Source organism: Passer domesticus, chromosome 15 (genome assembly GCF_036417665.1).
Source record: "Passer domesticus isolate bPasDom1 chromosome 15, bPasDom1.hap1, whole genome shotgun sequence".
Lineage (NCBI taxonomy): Eukaryota > Metazoa > Chordata > Aves > Passeriformes > Passeridae > Passer > Passer domesticus.
In genome coordinates this window covers 1,995,617-2,012,200 of record NC_087488.1, presented here as the reverse complement: position 1 = coordinate 2,012,200, position 16,584 = coordinate 1,995,617, and the positions used below count along the sequence as shown (strand labels likewise).

The following is a 16,584-nucleotide window of genomic DNA, read 5'->3' as shown; positions in this document are numbered from 1 at the left end:
CTCCACACAATGCAGATTCCCCCCACCCCCAGCTCTGGTACTCTTGGAGATCCCATCCCACAGAAGCTGCCTCTGGGAGCACATGGGAGCCACTCAGGACCCAGCAGGCTGGAGGGAGCTGCCTCGAGGTGTGCAGGGGGTTTGGCTGCTGAGGTGTTTTGTTTCCTGCAGTAATTCAGTGGTTACACGTCCCTGTTGTTGTGCATTCCTGAGGTCTCTGTGGTGTAAATTGATTTCAAGGTCACTTCCTAGAAAAGCCTGCCAAGGAGAAACAGGAGTAGCTGTTAGAAAGATCCTGCCTGCTGGCCATGTCCTGTGGCTCCTGTAGGAACAGCAGTGGCACAGCTCCTGAAGTGGAGGGCAGGAGCACTGCCAGGATCTCTGACACCCTGGAGCTGGGAGCGTGCAGGGCTTGCATGGGGCCCTGCTCTGCAGGGGAAGGGCTGAGCAGGTGGAGTAGGGGGGGTGCAAAGGAGGGTAATTTCCTCTTTTCTCCATGGCTGTGAGGCTTTAGGTTGTCACTTTTGGGGCTTGACACTTGTGGTTTTATATTATTTTTTCTTGTTTGGCATGTGGCTGACCTTAGGAGTACTGTGTTCTCACAGATGTGGGGTTTGTACTGGCTACTGAGTATTTAGCCAGCAGGTCAGAGCACTTCCAGACATGGCTTCTTGCATTGTTCTCAAGCTCTCCTTTCACAAGCTGATTTTCACTTTTTAGTGCTGGTCCATAATCCATTTGGGATGGATATTTAGCAGAGCAGGTAAAACCACTTGGATGTATTTCCCAGGAGATCCCAGGGCAAAAGCTTGGTCAGAGCACTCTGCTGATCTCACAGTCAGCTGTATCACTGCTAATGATTGCTCCATGTAATTAATTATTTGTCAGCTTCAGAGGCACTAAGGGGTCTTTGTTGGGATGAAGAGGTCACTGTAACCAGTTGGAAATATCCTTATCCTAGTTTGGGCTCTCTTCAGTGTGAAAGGAAAATCTGGCACTAATGAACCTCTGAGATCTTTGACTTTCCAGCATGTTTTAATTTTTCAGCTAGAAATTGTTTCACTTTATTTTTTCAATTTAATTTTTTCTTTGTTGAAATTTTTTCATTCCAATGAACTGTATCTATATGCTTTTTTTTTTTTTTTTTTTTTTTTACATTTAGATACACCCAAAAATAATTGGTTATAGTTCTAAGCAAAAGATCTTGATGAGTTCAGATTCCAGGTCCCTCTGTCTTCACTCAGCGCTCTTGTGAAATTTAGTGTGTAATTTCAGTTTCAGGACTGGAGAGGTTTAAATTACTCTTTAACTGTTAGTCACAGTCCACTACAACAAAAGCACTGATTTTTGCAACGATTGTTTTGTCCGAAATCTGGGGAAAACCAACTTGATTTAGGGAAGGACACTGGTGAGCCTGAGTAGAACCTCGTGTGGAATGGTTGGTTTGGGTATCAGGTGTTAATCCCAGTGGGGTTTAGAGGAAGGGAGGGAGTGGCTTCATGGCACCATTAATTTTATTAGATATATATTTCATATATATCTGAAAGTTGGAGACTTTAGTCATCCCAGTGTCAGTCTGAAGTGCAGACCCACAGCAGAGCACCCAGTGCTGGCACAGCACTGCTGTTGTTCCTTCTGGGAAAGGAGAGGCACCGAAGGGAGAGACAAATCCTAGTTCCTGTATCCTGCTCTGTGCAGAGTTCCTGCAGGAAGGAGCTGAAAGAGCAAGTGCAGGCAGCCAAAGCATTGAAACAATTAATACTAAATACTCTGTGTCTTTCATTTCTCTGGGATGTTCTGTTGTCCACCTTGGACTCTGCAGAATCCCAGAGGAGGAGACATAACAGCCTTGAAAAAAATTAAGTATTTCTTTGTCTTTATAAGCTCCCTCAGTTTCCCTGTTGCAGCAGTGGGCTGTTGCACAGAGAGGAGGATTTTGGTAAGAGGATTCTGCAGGGTGCAGAAATGGGCTGCTCTGCTCAGCTCAGTCTGCAGGGATGGAAAGTCTGGGTGCTCTGGGAACAGCTTTGCTGTCACTGCAGCGTGGGGCTTCAGCTGTCCTTCATGTGATCTCAGGCATCTTCCCTGCTGTATTTTTAGAGCTGTTGTGCAAAGAAGATTAGCAAAGGACTTAATATTGATGTGGATATGGATTCTTTGTCAAATATGGCAGTGTTCCCCCAATTTAGGCAATGTGTTTGGGCTCGTGTCACAGTTATATCACCAGGCTGTGCACTGCCATGTGCCTCAGCCCTGGCCTCTCTTCCTGCTCCAGATGTTGTTTAGCTGACTGAAAAAGTGGCTGCACTCTTAGTCCTGGTCTTAGTTTTGCTGGATCTAATGACAGTTTGTTAGGGAGCCTGTTTCCAGATGGATCAAGTCCATACTTAGTGAGAAGGAAGCAGCTGGAGTTGAGATCCAGTGGTTTGCCTTCAGATGGGAGCCACGGGCACCTGGGTTCAGTGGTGGTTCCAGAGTGGCTCCTGTGGTCCCTCTGTGGAGAGGGGGCATTACAGGTGAAGCTGTTCAAGTGAGGCTTTGGAGGGTCCTGGTCCCACTGGAGCAGCTCTTGTTTGTCTGGAAACTCCCTCAAATGTTCCTGGCACAGCTGCACCCCTGAAAGAGCAGAATCACAGAATAATTTGGGTGGGAAGAGACCTTAAAAGCCCATTCAGTCCCACCCCCTGCCATGGGCAGGGACACCTTTTGCTGTCCCAGGCTGCTCCAAGACCTGTCCAGCCTGGCCTTGGGCACTGCCAGGGATCCAGGGGCAGCCACAGCTGCTCTGGGCACCCTGGGCCAGGCCCTCAACACCCTCACAGGGAAGAATTTCTTCCTAACATGTGATTTAAGTGTTCAGTTTAACACCCTTTCCCATTGTCCTATCAAACTGTCCACCCTTGCTGTGGAGTTAATTAGGGCAGCCTTCTTTCAGGGAAGGGCTTTCAGTGACACTTTGTGCAAGTGTGCTAAGGGCACGTGTATGGAGTGACATGGGACAAACTGCCCAAAAGCAGTTGCTAAGCTTTCTGGTATCCCAGTGGCCTCTGAAGATGTTCTCAGCATGCCCTGCCCAACCACTTGGGACTCCAGTAACTTAGAATGGGTGGCCTAAAGAGATACATTTTGTATGTGCTGGAACAGGAGAGACCAGCAAGGTGAAGGCTTTGGCCTCGGGATAACCCTCAAGGTGGTTTGGAGTCTGGAGGGTTGGGACAGGGCAGGTGGGAGCACAAATAGGAAGTGGTGACTCCACCTGAGCAGCTGAATGGGTTGGCAAGTTTAGGGAGGGAGCAGTGCTGAGGTGTGCAGGTCCTGCCAGGTGGCCCTGGAGCAAAGGGCACCAGGAGAGCGTGGCTGGGAGTGTCCTGTGGCAATGCCAGACACAGGTCCATGAATTCCCATCCTGACAAATTAAGCTGCTCAAAGCAGTGAGTGTGCTCCTCTTGGCTGGAGCCAGGTGGATCTGTGTTGGAAGCAATCACTTACCATGGGAATTTTGGATTTATCTAAACTGGTTTTGTTATTGCTGTGATGAGGAGTGAAAGCAAGGTAGGAGAACACAGGAAAGTTCTCTGGGAAGTGTGGCAAAGCAAGCAGGACGCTGCTGAGGGACTGGGAGAGCAGGGTTTCAAACCTGCGTGCTCTGTTCTGGCCAGGACTCCAGCTGGCAGCTGCCTGCACTTCCCTCCTGATACTGGAGCAACATGATAATCTGAAATAGCTCCTTTCCCGTCCAGAGGTCCGGGAGCAGGAGATATGGAATGTGTCCTTAAGTGCCTGGGCTATTTTGGGAGCAGGGACATGAATCTGTGCAGGGGCATCCAGGCTTTGCATGGCTGTGCTAATGGGGAGCTGACAGCCAGCCCAGCTCCAGCATCAGCACATCAATGTTTGCTTTTGGGGCAGAGAACTCATGAATATTTTTATTTTTCTGTGCTGTATAAAATGGTGGTGTCTTCTGGAAGGTGGGAAGATGACAGCAGTTCCTAGAGAAATTGCCTTGCAATGAGGCAGAAACATCTTAGGATGGAAATGTGGAGCTCTGAGAGTCCAGTGGAGGGAGAGCACAGGTTCTGTTCCAGGAACAGCTGCAGTGGAGCTCTGGGCAGCTTGTGCAGCTACCACATATTTGCAACAGCAGCACAACATGCAAGAGGTTTTTCCAAGGAAAACATTCCATCCTGCAAACAGAATACAGTAAGAGATGAAGAAGTTAGGGAAGGAGCAGAGCAGTAGGTGCTGTTCATGCAAGTGCCAGGGAAGACTGCATTTCTGCTAGAGCTGCTAAAGAAGCTTTGGAGAAAGGGCTTTTCACAGGGATGTGCTAACAGAACAGGGAACGTTTCAGAGCCAGGACAGAGTTGTTTCAGAAATGGATGAATTGAGGCAAAGTGAGTAGCCAATAATTGGTGGCCTTACCCTTGGTAGTTTAGGGCAACAAGAACTGTTTGGCACATCACATTTTAAGGCTTCATACAGACAGTATTGAGCCAGAGATTATAATATTCCAGTCTTTAGCCAGCAGCAATCAGCAGAGCTCTGTTTGCTTTTGCTAGTTAGGAGTTTCCTGATGTTGAAGTCATGATTCCCTTCCTAGTATTCTTCAACAACAGGATTCTGTTTCTACTTCATGTGTCAAGGAAAAGTTACGTTAGGTCATGCTTGGCTGGTGACTGACATGGTGCTGTCCCTGCTTGTACCTACTCTGCTTTAACTTCACCTCTGAGGAAACTGGGGCAAACTCCAGGGTTCAGGGGGCTCTGTTTTGTTGGGCTTTCACTGTAAGGGAATCAACTAATTCAGAATGAGTTAAAATTGATTTACCCAGAAGCTGAAATTTACTTTATTTTCACTTCTAGGCCTATGAGAAACGCTTTCCTACATGCCCAGAGATCCCAGTCTTCCTGGGGAGTGAAATCCTGCACGAATCCAGGAGTGAGGATGGGGCCATCCATGTCATTGAGCGTAGCTGCAAGCTGAATGTGGATGCTCCCAGGCTGCTGAAGAAGGCAGGTGGAACCTTGGGAGCACAGAGGCCTGCATTCTGCTGGCTGCCTCCTAAAGTTACTCTTGTCTCTCTGTGTTTGCCCCTCCTCTTCAGATTGCAGGGGTGGAGCACGTCTTCTTCATCCAGAAGAACACGGTGAACTGGAGGGAGAGGACGCTGCGCATCGAAGCCCACAACGAGACCTTTGCCAACCGTGTGGTGGTCAGGGAGACCTGCAGCTACTCAGTGAGAGCCCTGCTGGGGCTGTCTGTGCTGGGAGGGGGGAACTGTGCACTCACACACAGGGGGAAGGTGCCTGCATGGGTTTGAGCACCCCTGCATCGCTGGACTGGGATTACAGACTCTGAGGGTCCCGAGTGTGGGATAGTTCAGCTGCTTTGGAGACACAAGACCAGGAGGAATGGCTTCCCACAGACAAACTGGCCATTAGGAAGGAATTCTTCCTTGTGAGGGTGGGCAGGCCCTGGCGCAGGGTGCCCAGAGCAGCTGTGGCTGCCCCTGGATCCCTGGCAGTGCCCAAGGCCAGGCTGGGCAGGGCTTGGAGCAACCTGGGATAGTGGAAGGTGTCCCTGCCATGGCAGTGGGTGGAATAAGATGGGCTTTAAGGTCTTGATGATCTTAAAGGTCTTTTCCAACCTAGTGATTCTGTGTGTCCATCCAAACCATTCTGTGATTTCATAAGGCTTGAGAAACTTCTTCAGGTTAATTGTGATTCCCTGCTTGGAGTGAAAGTGGAAAACAGAATTGATACTCCAGAACTACTGGTATTCCCTCAGTTTCTTTTTGATTGAAATTCAGGCTGACAAAAACATCTAGAGCTTGGGCATGTTAATAAATCTGGATATCTAGAATTAAACCCTTACTGTTCGTTATTATAAGGCCCTAAGTGAAATCTGACAATTTATTTTGCCCACAAATAACTGAAAGTTTTAGCACCTTGTTTGTCATTTTCGTGCTCTAAAGGTTTGGAGAAAGGACTTGAGCCTTATCTGAGGCCTGGACTGTCTCCCTCTGTGGCTGTTTCTGTGCTGTTTCACTGCACTGGTGCTCTGAAACCATGGAATAGCTCAGCTGTTTCTGGAAGCAGTCAGATCCTGCTTGTCTTTCCTTGTACTAATGTCCAGCTCCTGTTACTTACCTGCCCTTTTGGCAGCTGGACAGCAGCTCAGCTTCTTGGGAGTAAGCAGGCTGTGAGGAGCTTCAGGAAGAGGAGGGGTGGATAAGCTGTGAACATTTTGGATGGTGAGGGTGTTCCTGGGCCAGAGATCCCTTGGTGGCTGCCTGAGGCTTCCTAAAAACTGCTGTAAATCAAACTTCCATCATCATCAAAGGCACTGACAGGTCTGAAATGCGCCCAGGCCAACTCTGAGATTGCTACACTTGCTGATTTTGGCTGTGTCCTTAGGAAGGAAACGTCAGTATCTGGGCTGTGAGGGGAACAGGGTGGGAGCTGCTGGCTGCATCCTCAAGATGGTTCCCTGCTCTATTTTTACCAGTTCCCTTTTCCCTGCCAGAGTGCACCGGAAGCAGGTTTATTCTCATCTTTCCTTTTCTGCAGCGTTCTCTGAGGCAACTTGGAGAAATATGATCCTGCTCCTGCAGTTACTTAATATCTCCTCAGGGAATTTGTCTTTTATGATATCTTTGTGTGGGGGCTGGAGTTGTTTTTCTTTCCTGTCAGTTTGTGAACAGCAGCACCTGCAGAGAGAAGGCAGAGCCTTCTCAGGAAAGGGTTAAGTTGAAAAGAGGGATGGATTCTACCATACAGAGGGGAAATAAGGGAAAGGTGTGTGTTGAGCTGAAGAGTGGGGAAACTCCCTGCTCTGCCATGTCCCCAGTGGTTTGGGGAGAAGCTGAGTCTCCCATCCAAAACTAAAAAAGAAACCTGGTTTGCATTTTTCTTCTTTGCAGGTGTAGGAGTTTTAATTGCATGTTCCACAAGGCCATCCCTGTCTTTCCATAAGGAGACCTTGACACGATGGCTTGAAGTGGGCAGTTCCACTGCTATTTTTGTGCAGCTTTTGCTACTACACTTCAGGTCTGCTGGGGCAAGGATGGGTTTAAATCTGGATTTCTTTGTGCATGTGAAGAATGTTGGGTTAGCAAAAGTCTGGGTGTCCTGTTCTCAAAGGGCTCTCACAAAGGAATGAACCTGGCTGGTCACTGCAGGTGTGGCAGTGCCCCTCTGCCCCCTCTCTGTGGCTGTGGAGGTCGAACAGCCAGTGTGGTGCCAGGGCCATGAGCCACCTGCCCCATCCCTCCTGTGTGTTGTGTTCCCCTGGCTGCAGGTTCACCCTGAGAACGAGGAGTGGACCTGCTTTGAGCAGTCAGCCTCTCTTGACATCAAATCCTTCTTTGGCTTTGAAAGCACCGTGGAAAAAATTGCCATGAAGCAGTACACCTCCAACATCAAACGGGTAAGGTGGGCTTCCCTGGCTGCCTGAACACCCCAGGCCCTCTCTTTGCCTTGCTGTAAACACACCCAGTGGAGTTTTGTGCCCTTGCTTGTGGCTGGGCAAAGGAAGGCAAAGCCAGTGTGCAAAGAGCACAGAACAGAGCTGGCTGGAGTGTGGCTGTGCAGGGATGGAGCAGGCTGTGCCAGAGGAGCACTGGATGCTGTGAGTGCAGGGCTGCTGGGCACTGGGGACACTCTTCTTGTGCAGGAAGGGAAGGTTCTTGGGGAAAATCACCCCCTGTGTCTCCAGAGCTTGGGCTTGGGACAGTGGCTCTGGGTGCAGAGGAACAGAGCAGCTAATGGGGTTTGGGAGCAGGAAGAGGGGGTAAAAGTGTTAGAAAGGCAGCTGCATCCACAACTGGGATTTGCCTGGCCGTTAGTGTAATTCATCATTCACAGGGGGCTTTGATACTGGAGGTTTTTTGACAGCATCATGGGGATGGAAGGAGAGATTTCCCCTCTGTTTATCCCTAGCAGCATTCATCATCTGTGCTGAGGAAACTCCAGTGCCTTGCTGGCTCTGGACGAGGCTCTTTCCTAATGAGAGTTTTCCCCTTCAGGGCAAGGAGGTGATTGAGCACTACCTGAAGGAGCTGATCTCGCAGGGGATCACGTTCATCCCGCGCTGGAGCCCTCCCGGGCCGGAGGAGGAGCGGGGCCGGGCCCCCGGGGCCCCCGCGCTGGAGCCCGGCGCTGCCGGCAGCAGCAGGGAGCCGCCTGCCAGCCCCTGCCCGCCCCCCGAGGCCGCCAGCCCTGACGGTAGGCGCTGCAGCACTGACCACGGAGCTTGTTTTCATTTATCCTGCCATCAGGTTTTTCATCTGGAGTGTGGGGGAGGAGGAGGAGGGAAAGCTGTTTTCTTTTTTTCAAGGAAAATAAACAGTGGAACTTTTTTTCCCCCCCTAAAACAAAAAAGCTCTGCAGGCAGTATGTTTTGGAGCTTAGGAAAAAAAAAAAATAGGTTTGATCAGCCCTTTAAGGTCTTCAGTATGCTGGAATTAAATATTTTGTCTGTTCCATAATTAGTATTCTTGGGGACAGGTTTGGATGGTTTTTGGCCCTGTATCAGGCCAAGACAAACTTGAGGAGTGTCTCCTGAGGCATTTTTCCCACACAATGCCTGAATCAAACTTTATCTTTCCGTGTGTTGGTCTGGTGATATTTTCTAGACTAAATAAAAGACTTCTCTGGCAAAAAGAAATAGGAGGGACCTTTGAATCCAGAGCTGTCGTAATAGAAACAGTTGTTGTCATTCCTGAGAAGGACAGGCAGCACTTGTTTTGCTGAGTGTAACTGGGCAAAAAACCTGGAATTTGGAGATATCAGTAGTTCTGCTCTCACCTGACATTCTCTGGGAGCTTTACTGGAGAAAGATAGGAATCCACAGAGAAGCTGATTAGGAGAAGTTTTTGAGATTAATGTTGTCCTCAGAGTGGTGAGTCCCAGCTAGCAGAAGAGGAGAGTAGCCCTTCTTTTTCTGCCCATACTCCTGCTCAGGACAGAATTAGCTTCCCTGGGCCTGCTCCCCACCTAGCTAGCTCTGGGGGTTCCATGGGATGTCTCACTTCCAAATACAATTTCTCTGTTATCCTGCTTATCCTGTGGGTGTCCAGGCCTCCTTCTGTAGGTGGCATCTACTGGAACCTGGTGCCTGACAGAGAGCCAGCTGTGAGGTGTCCCCAGCCCTGCTCCCTGTGTCTTCCACCCCAGCTTCTGCCTGGGCTGCTCCCCCAGCTGCCCTGTTCTGCTGGCTGGCAGCTGCCAGCCCTGGGTGACACGTCCCCCGTCCCTCGGTGCTGGCAGTCACCAACCCCTTGTCCTTTGTCTCTGAGCTGGAGGGGCATTGAGCTGCTTGGTGTGCAGAGGACTTCTCCTCCTGCCAAAATCCTGCCTGGCTGTCAGAAATGTGCTGTTGTTCTCCTTAGTCTCTGGTGTCCCTGGGCAGAATAATGGCTTGGTTTTCCAGCAAGCCACTTGTCACTGCAGTTGTGCATGAGATTTAGGACACGTGGAGATGGAAATGCCCAGGCCTTGGAGTACTTGTTGAGCTGAGTGCCAGAACTCATGCCAGATCTTTTAAAGCACCTCCTGGAGCAATTCAGAGCTGAATGGAATATAGGTGTTCCAGAGCCAGGTGGAGTGATCCAGCTGTGATGCAGCACGTGCTGCCTGTGGCCTCGTGCCGCAGTCACCAGGAGAGTGTCCCTCTCTCCCTCAGGCTGCTGGGATGAGGCTTCTGAGCAAATCCCTGTAAATCACAGGCAGCCCAGTGTGTAGAAACGCCTGCTGCCCTCCCGGCAGGCTGTGGCAGGCTGCTCTGAGCTGTTGTTTCCCCTGCAGCTGACAAGCTGGACGCTGACTACATCGAGCGCTACCTGGGCCAGCTCAGCCCGATGCAGGAGAGCTGCCTGATCCGCCTGCGCCAGTGGCTCCAGGAGACTCACAAGGGAAAGGTGGGTAGGGCAGGCCCTGAGGGGCACCCAGGGGGTCCCCAGCTGGGATGGGGAACCCTGGCTGCACAAACACACTGGGGAGTGAGAGGCTGGAGTGTGACACCACAGGAAATGGCTTGGGGCCCTGGTTGATGTTGAGCTGAGCATGAGTCAGCCCTGGCAGCCCAAAGGGTCACCGTGACCTGCAGGCACTGCCCTGCTCTGCTCTGTGCCACAGTGGCCTCACCTCTAGTGCTGGACAGCACAGTATCAGAAGGATCTAAAGCTGTCAGAAAGTGTCCAAAGGGTGGACTTGAGGGTGGACAAGGGTCTCAAGGGGAAGCCATAGGAGGAGCAGCTGAGGACACTTGGTTTGTTCAGCTGGAGGAGAAGAGATGGAGCACAGAGCTCCCCGGGGCTGCAACTCCTCCCAGGGGGCAGCTCCAGTCTCTGCTCTGTGACCAGGGACAGGAAATGGCTGGAGCTGTGCCAGGGCAGGTTTGGGTTGGATATCAGGAAAGGTTCTTCCCTCAGCTGGGCACTGCCCAGGCTCCCTAGGGAATGGGCACAGCCCCAAGGCTGCCAGAGCTCCAGGAGTGTTTGGACAGCACTGCCAGGGATGCCCAGGGTGGGATTGTTGGGGTGTCTGTGCAGGGCCAGGGGTCAGACTGGATGATCCTGGTGGGTCCCTTCCTGCTCAAGGAAACTCCATGGTTCTCTGATTTTTTCCTGAGAAGCAGCACAGGCACTGAGGGACAGGTGTGTCTCTGCTCTGCTGGAATGTCCTGGGCTCCTTTTGGTTAAATAAAGTCTCTGTCAGACCAGCAGGGTAACTAATATATGGCTGGGAGAAGAAAGGGTCTAGAGCAGCTTGAATGCTTCAAGAGGGGTTCAACTCCAGATTTCTTGATGGAGAGGGATTAGGAGGGAAGGAAAAAAGGACCAAGGATAGCACCAGAGTAGTTGGGTGGGCTGAGTAGATAAAGGGTGCTTAGCAAGAGGAGCAGGTGATCCTGCTTGGAAGCAGGGAACAGCTGGATGAGGTTTCAACAGTAAAAGCTTCCTGGCTTAGAAGGAATCAGCTCAGTCAGTCAGGATGGGTTAGGTCAGGTACTCTGCATTCCTGGGTTTGGGAAGATTTTCGTTCTCTTTTCTTTACCTGGCCTTTCCAAAAAAGACTGCTGCTTACAAGGAGCTTTGCCAGTCCTGCGTGCTGTGCTGTATGTCTCAGAGCTGAGCATGTCTCATCTGGGTCCAGGGAGTCTGAACATGATTTAAAATTCTGTTTTTTCTTGGTAAAGTGAATGTGAATCACCTCTGTAGAAATAAAATGTAACAAAGATTTAGTGCTATTGTTTTGCTGCTGTTGAACTCCTGAAGTTCCCTTGTGTGTGAGCAGGCACATGGGTATTGTTGGAACCCAGGAATGTGGATGGAAAAACAGCTCCCAGCAAACCTCAGACTAAAGAGAACAGGAGGTGTTGGGGCAGTGTGAGAGGCTCCCAGCAGCTGATGAGTTCCAGACTCCAACACTGCTGTTGAATTGTAAGAGCTGATAAATTTCCACCCCCAAACATCTGCCAGTGCTGGCCAAGGCCACTGGTGTACAGTGGCATCAACAGCAGCCTGGATAGCTTGGACCAGAAGGGTGGGGCTGCTGGAGGCAGGTAGAGGCTACAGAAATATATGTGTGATATATAATATATTGTATATATACACACCTGATGTAGCAAAGGGCCCCTTGGAGGGCTGTGACACCTCCCTGGCAGCTGGGCAGCTGCCCTTGTGTCACTGTGATGGCCCTGAGGAAGGAGCTGGGGCTGGGCTCCCAGCCAGCCAGGGGTGGTGAGGGAGCTGTGTGAGCAGGAGCAGCTTCACCAAGAAAAGGGGCTCTGCTGGAAGCTGCTTTTGGTGCCTGTGATCCAGCTTCCAGTCAGATGAGAGGCACTGCACAGGCAGGGATCAGTCCCAGGTGTGACTGTGCTCTCAGAGAGGACAGGAGGCTTTTCATGGAGGCCTGAGCAGTGAGGTGGTGTGGGCTCCAGTGGGGTAGGAGATATCTCACCTAGAGGGTCCTGGGTGGGAGGACATCCCAAAGGCAGGGGGGCTTTGTCCCTGGTGTGACCTGCAAGGATCCTGCTTTTAGCTGGAACAGGCACCACCCAAACCTTTGTTTAGGTTGAAAAGTATCAACCCACAGGCTGGTTTTCCCCCTCCGTGTCAGAGGCTGGGCAATCAAGCTGGAGAAGGAAAAAGTGAGAGCACATAAGCAAAATGTGGAGCAGCTGCCCCTGGGGCTTGGAGCTGTGCAGGGAGAGGCAGCCCTTGTCCCCTGAGCTGTGCTGGGAGCTTGGCAAGTGCAGCTCAGTCCTGAGCTCTGGGGACAGTGGAGCTGCCTCAGGCCTTTGGGTGGCCTTGCTGGGCCTTGTCCCCAGGAGGACGTGGGCACACAGGAAGGGAGGTGCTGGCTACTGAAACTTCATCTTGACCCCCCTGACTGCTCAGCTGCTTCTCCTGATTCCCTGACAGAGCAGGCCAAAATCAGGAGCTTGTCCTGCAAGGCTGGGCTTGTCCCTGGAGAGGCTCTTACCTTGCTGTGACAATCTGTTCTTTTAATTCAGAGCAGGGATGGCCTTATTCCTCTGTCAGAAATTATCAAAAAATAGATCTCCTGTTTCTTGGAAAATGGTCCTTCTTATTTTTGTCCTCTGTCCTATTTCACTATCTTTTCCCCATTCCTTCCAAAGCAGACATTACCTTTACAATCAGATATGTTGTTGCTTAAAAAATCTGAGGAGTTAAAGGAACAAACTGTAAATGGTGTTAAAATTGCAGCAACTTAAAGCTCTGTTGAAGGCTTTGCACCATGCAGGAGAGTGCAGCAGTTTTACCAGGGAATACAAAAGCAGGCTGAAATTAAACCTTCGTTTTCGTGCGTGTGGGAGTTACTGCTTTGGTTGGACAAGGATAAAAGACTAATTCTGCTGTGGAATAAGTCTTGGAGCTTCCTGCCTTTGGTCCAAACAGAAGTGTTGGATTTGCCTCTTGCCTGGAGCCGTGCACAGGGGAGGTTTGAAACAGGGAAATTATCAAACCTTCCAGCAGCCATCCCCTCTGCTGCAGAGATGCAGGAGCTGTTGTGGGTGTCTGGGCTGGGTCTGATGAGTGACAGCTGCCTCTGAGCAGCAGGAACACAAACCTGAATTATCTGATGAACGCTCTGCTGGCTTTAAACTTGCTGTCATACTGAATTCCTCTAAATACTCTCGAGATCACCTTTGGGAAGGCTGCCCTCTCCTTTCCAGGACACACAGATGCAGTGTCAGAACCAGTGTTAGTCTCCCCCCTGCTCCTAAGGTGCTTTAGGATTCGTTTGGGCTGCCGAACTCTTCCCCTTCTTTAGGTGAGCCAATTCTTACCATCTCTTGCTTGTGAATCCAGGATTGCTCCCTCCTGACACAGCTGCCAGCCTTGCTTTCTACCCAGCTTTCTGTTTCCCTGAGCATGGCAGTGCACAAACAAAGGAGCTTTGACTCCTGAACATGGGGATTTGTGTCCCAGCAGGGCTGGGAGTGCTTGGATTGTGCTAACACAACATGGAGACTCTGGAAGAGACAATCCCTGCTCCACAGAGCTGGAATTTTTTATGGAAACTTGTAGAGAATGAGGCCAAGCACTTTTGGAGAAGCTGGAGTGAGGGGCTGTGAATCCAGCAGCACATGCAGCTCTAATCCAGTTGGATTTGCAGCTGACAGGTTCTTAGTCAGATTTGGCACTTCTGTGGAATCCATCAGGTTTGTTGTTAATTCCTGCTGCTTGGCACTCCTGCCAAGCTTTCTTTGATTCTGCAGCTAAAGAGAACATGGCAGATCTGGAAGGAGGTTGGAATAAGCCATTCTGCAGACTTGCTTTGGAAGGCTTTTGTGCCTGTGATGTTAGGATTAGTGCTAGTGCTGGGGTGAGTGATTGGGAGAGGGTTGATTTGGATCAAGAGTTACTGTGGTGTAATGGGGCAGGGAAGCCTTTGAAGCACTCAGCAGCTTTCCTGTTCAAGCACTAGCAGCAGGACCTGCACAAAAGCTGGAACTGGTACTGGTGGCATCATTCAGACTGCACAGTTGTGATTCCCTCCAGTGCCTGGTGTGGTCAGTGTGTTACCTGTGGCTGTTTGTTACCTGTTGCCATCCTGTGCTGATTTGCCCTGGGCAGGTGGACTTGCACCTCCTTGACTTTCACACAGTATTTTGGAGGTCCTTGTGGATAACCAGTCAAGGGAAACATCAACCAGCCCGGGGTTTGCTGGGGCTCCTGGGACTTGCACTGGGGAAGGGCTTCCCACAGTCAGTGAGCTGCTCCCTGCTTTTGTGCTCCTGGCACCCTCTGCTGCTTCCAGCTGGCTCAGCTGCCGAGGGAGGCAGGCGGAAGGGAATTTAATGTTTGCTGTCTTAGTTTGAAGAGATTAAAAATGGTGTCAACGCTGCAGCCTCCTGTGCAGGCCCAAGGAGCATTCCAGTGCTGATGCTGGGCTCTCTCCTGGCAGATCCCCAAGGACGAGCACATCCTGCGCTTCCTGCGCGCCCGCGACTTCAACATCGACAAAGCGCGGGAGATGCTGTGCCAGTCGCTGGCCTGGCGCAAGCAGTACCAGGTGGATTTCATCCTGCAGTCCTGGAGACCCCCGGCCCTGCTGCAGGAGTACTACACTGGGGGGTGGCACTACCAGGACAAAGGTGAGGAGCTGCCCCTGGCACCTCACTGGTGGTCCGGGATGGTGAGGAAAGCTGCATTGATGTTTTTAAAGTTAACAAAGCAGTTCAGTGCCTGTGAGCAGCCACTCTGCTTCCCTCTAATTGTATTGCCTCTGCACAGACCAGTCAGTGCAAAGCAATTTCTCTGAACAGGTTGCTTTTAGCAGAGATTTTTATCCTTTTCAAATATTTAATGTGGCTTTTAAAAAGGGTATGGGAATGACAGCCTGGTAGACTGAAGTGCTGCCCTCTCTGACCCCTCTGTTTTGAAGATGGGCGGCCGCTCTACATCCTGCGCCTCGGCCAGATGGACACCAAGGGTTTGGTGAAGGCCCTGGGAGAGGAATCCCTGCTGCGACATGTGAGCTGTGCCCTGTGTGTCACCTCTTCCCCTCAGGGTGCTGGGAAGCCTTGTCATGGTGCATCAGGAATCCTGGAATGGTTTGGGTGGGAAGGGACCTCAAAGCTCATCCCATCCCACCCCCTGCCATGGGCAGGGACACCTTCCACTGTCCCAGGCTGCTCCAAGCCCTGCCCAGCCTGGCCTTGGGCACTGCCAGGGATCCAGGGGCAGCCACAGCTGCTCTGGGCACCCTGTGCCAGGGCCTGCCCACCCTCACAGGGAACAATTCCTTCCCAGTATCCCCTCTAACCCTGCCCTCTGCTTTTTGTATTTTTTAAAATAACATCTCCAGGCCATCCTGGCTACTCAGCCATTCTCTGGCTAATCCCTGTCTGTGCTGTCTGTGATTGCAGGTTCTGTCCATTAATGAGGAAGGACAGAAGAGATGTGAGGAAAACACCAACATTTTCGGCCGGCCCATCACGTCAGTGTCTTTGGTTTAGAACTGATTTTCCTGAGCCCTTGCAGACTCTCAGTGCCATGGTGAAGGATGCTGCTGTGGTTTGGGGTGATGTCCTTAGGGTTGCACTGCAGACAGCTGGATGGGGACCACAGATATATAAAAATTTATTTGTTTGACTTAAATGCAGACAAATCCTGCAGTTTTGTTGAAAAGCAAGTATTGATCCTTCCTTACATAATTTTAATATCCCATCTCAGATTAATTTAATCTTTGTCTTGGTGATTTTGATCCACATCTTTGAAATTCTGGGTTTTTTTAATACAGGAGCCTGTCTGCCAGATTCCACCTTCATTTAAAAGACATTTTTACATTCTTTTTAGCAATAGGCCTGCATACCTTCACCTTCTGGAGTGACAGATGTTCCTGCCCTTGGGGTTGGGTGTCTGTGTTACCTGGAGCTCACCTGGGTTCAGGTGTCTGCTGCCTGAATGGAGATGTGCTTTTATTGGAATTGCTTTGGCCCTTTTTGGTTTCCCTGGGTCCTGCACAGGCTGTGGGGTTACTGTGGATCCTAAACTGAGCTGCCACCACACTCCAGAGTTCTGACAGGTCTTTTTCTGTTTATTTCAGATCCTGGACATGCCTGGTGGACTTGGAAGGGCTCAATATGAGGCACCTCTGGCGGCCTGGGGTGAAGGCCCTGCTCAGGATCATTGAGGTGGTGGAGGACAACTACCCTGAGACCCTGGGGAGGCTCCTGATCGTGAGGGCACCACGGGTCTTCCCTGTGCTCTGGACCCTGGTGGGTGAAACCTGGGCTCTGCAGGGTCACTGCCACTTGTGCAGGTCCATCAGCAGAGGCAGGGGGGAGAATCTCCAGGCAGCTTATGGGGAGCTCCTGAGGAGCCACAGCAGAACCAGGCCATGGGGACCCTGTAGCTCACTGGGTTCTGGTGACTGCCATCCACTAGGACAGGATGAGAAACCTGCATTGGAACTGCCCATTCCACCCAAACTTGGTGGGAAAGACAGATACCTTTTCATTTCATTAGGACACTGAAGGGTAGTAAGTAGTAATAATAGGTAGTAAATAATAAATCTGGTGTCTGCTGACTGCTCTGGCAGTGTGAGA

The 16,584-nt window shown here is 50.8% G+C and overlaps 1 protein-coding gene across 2 annotated transcripts in view; it reads left to right on the top strand.

The window, feature by feature from the left end:
• The window catches only part of SEC14L5 (SEC14 like lipid binding 5), a 38,913-nt gene that overhangs the window by 14,596 nt on the left and 7,733 nt on the right, over positions 1–16,584 (top strand). For both annotated transcript variants that reach the window (XM_064390959.1, XM_064390960.1), the window contains exons 4-12: positions 4,863–5,012; positions 5,105–5,236; positions 7,300–7,428; positions 8,027–8,225; positions 9,807–9,919; positions 14,439–14,628; positions 14,919–15,007; positions 15,403–15,473; positions 16,083–16,254. In XM_064390959.1, coding sequence (XP_064247029.1) covers positions 4,863–5,012; positions 5,105–5,236; positions 7,300–7,428; positions 8,027–8,225; positions 9,807–9,919; positions 14,439–14,628; positions 14,919–15,007; positions 15,403–15,473; positions 16,083–16,254 — 1,245 coding nt within the window. The remainder of the gene's footprint in view (positions 1–4,862; positions 5,013–5,104; positions 5,237–7,299; positions 7,429–8,026; positions 8,226–9,806; positions 9,920–14,438; positions 14,629–14,918; positions 15,008–15,402; positions 15,474–16,082; positions 16,255–16,584) is intronic.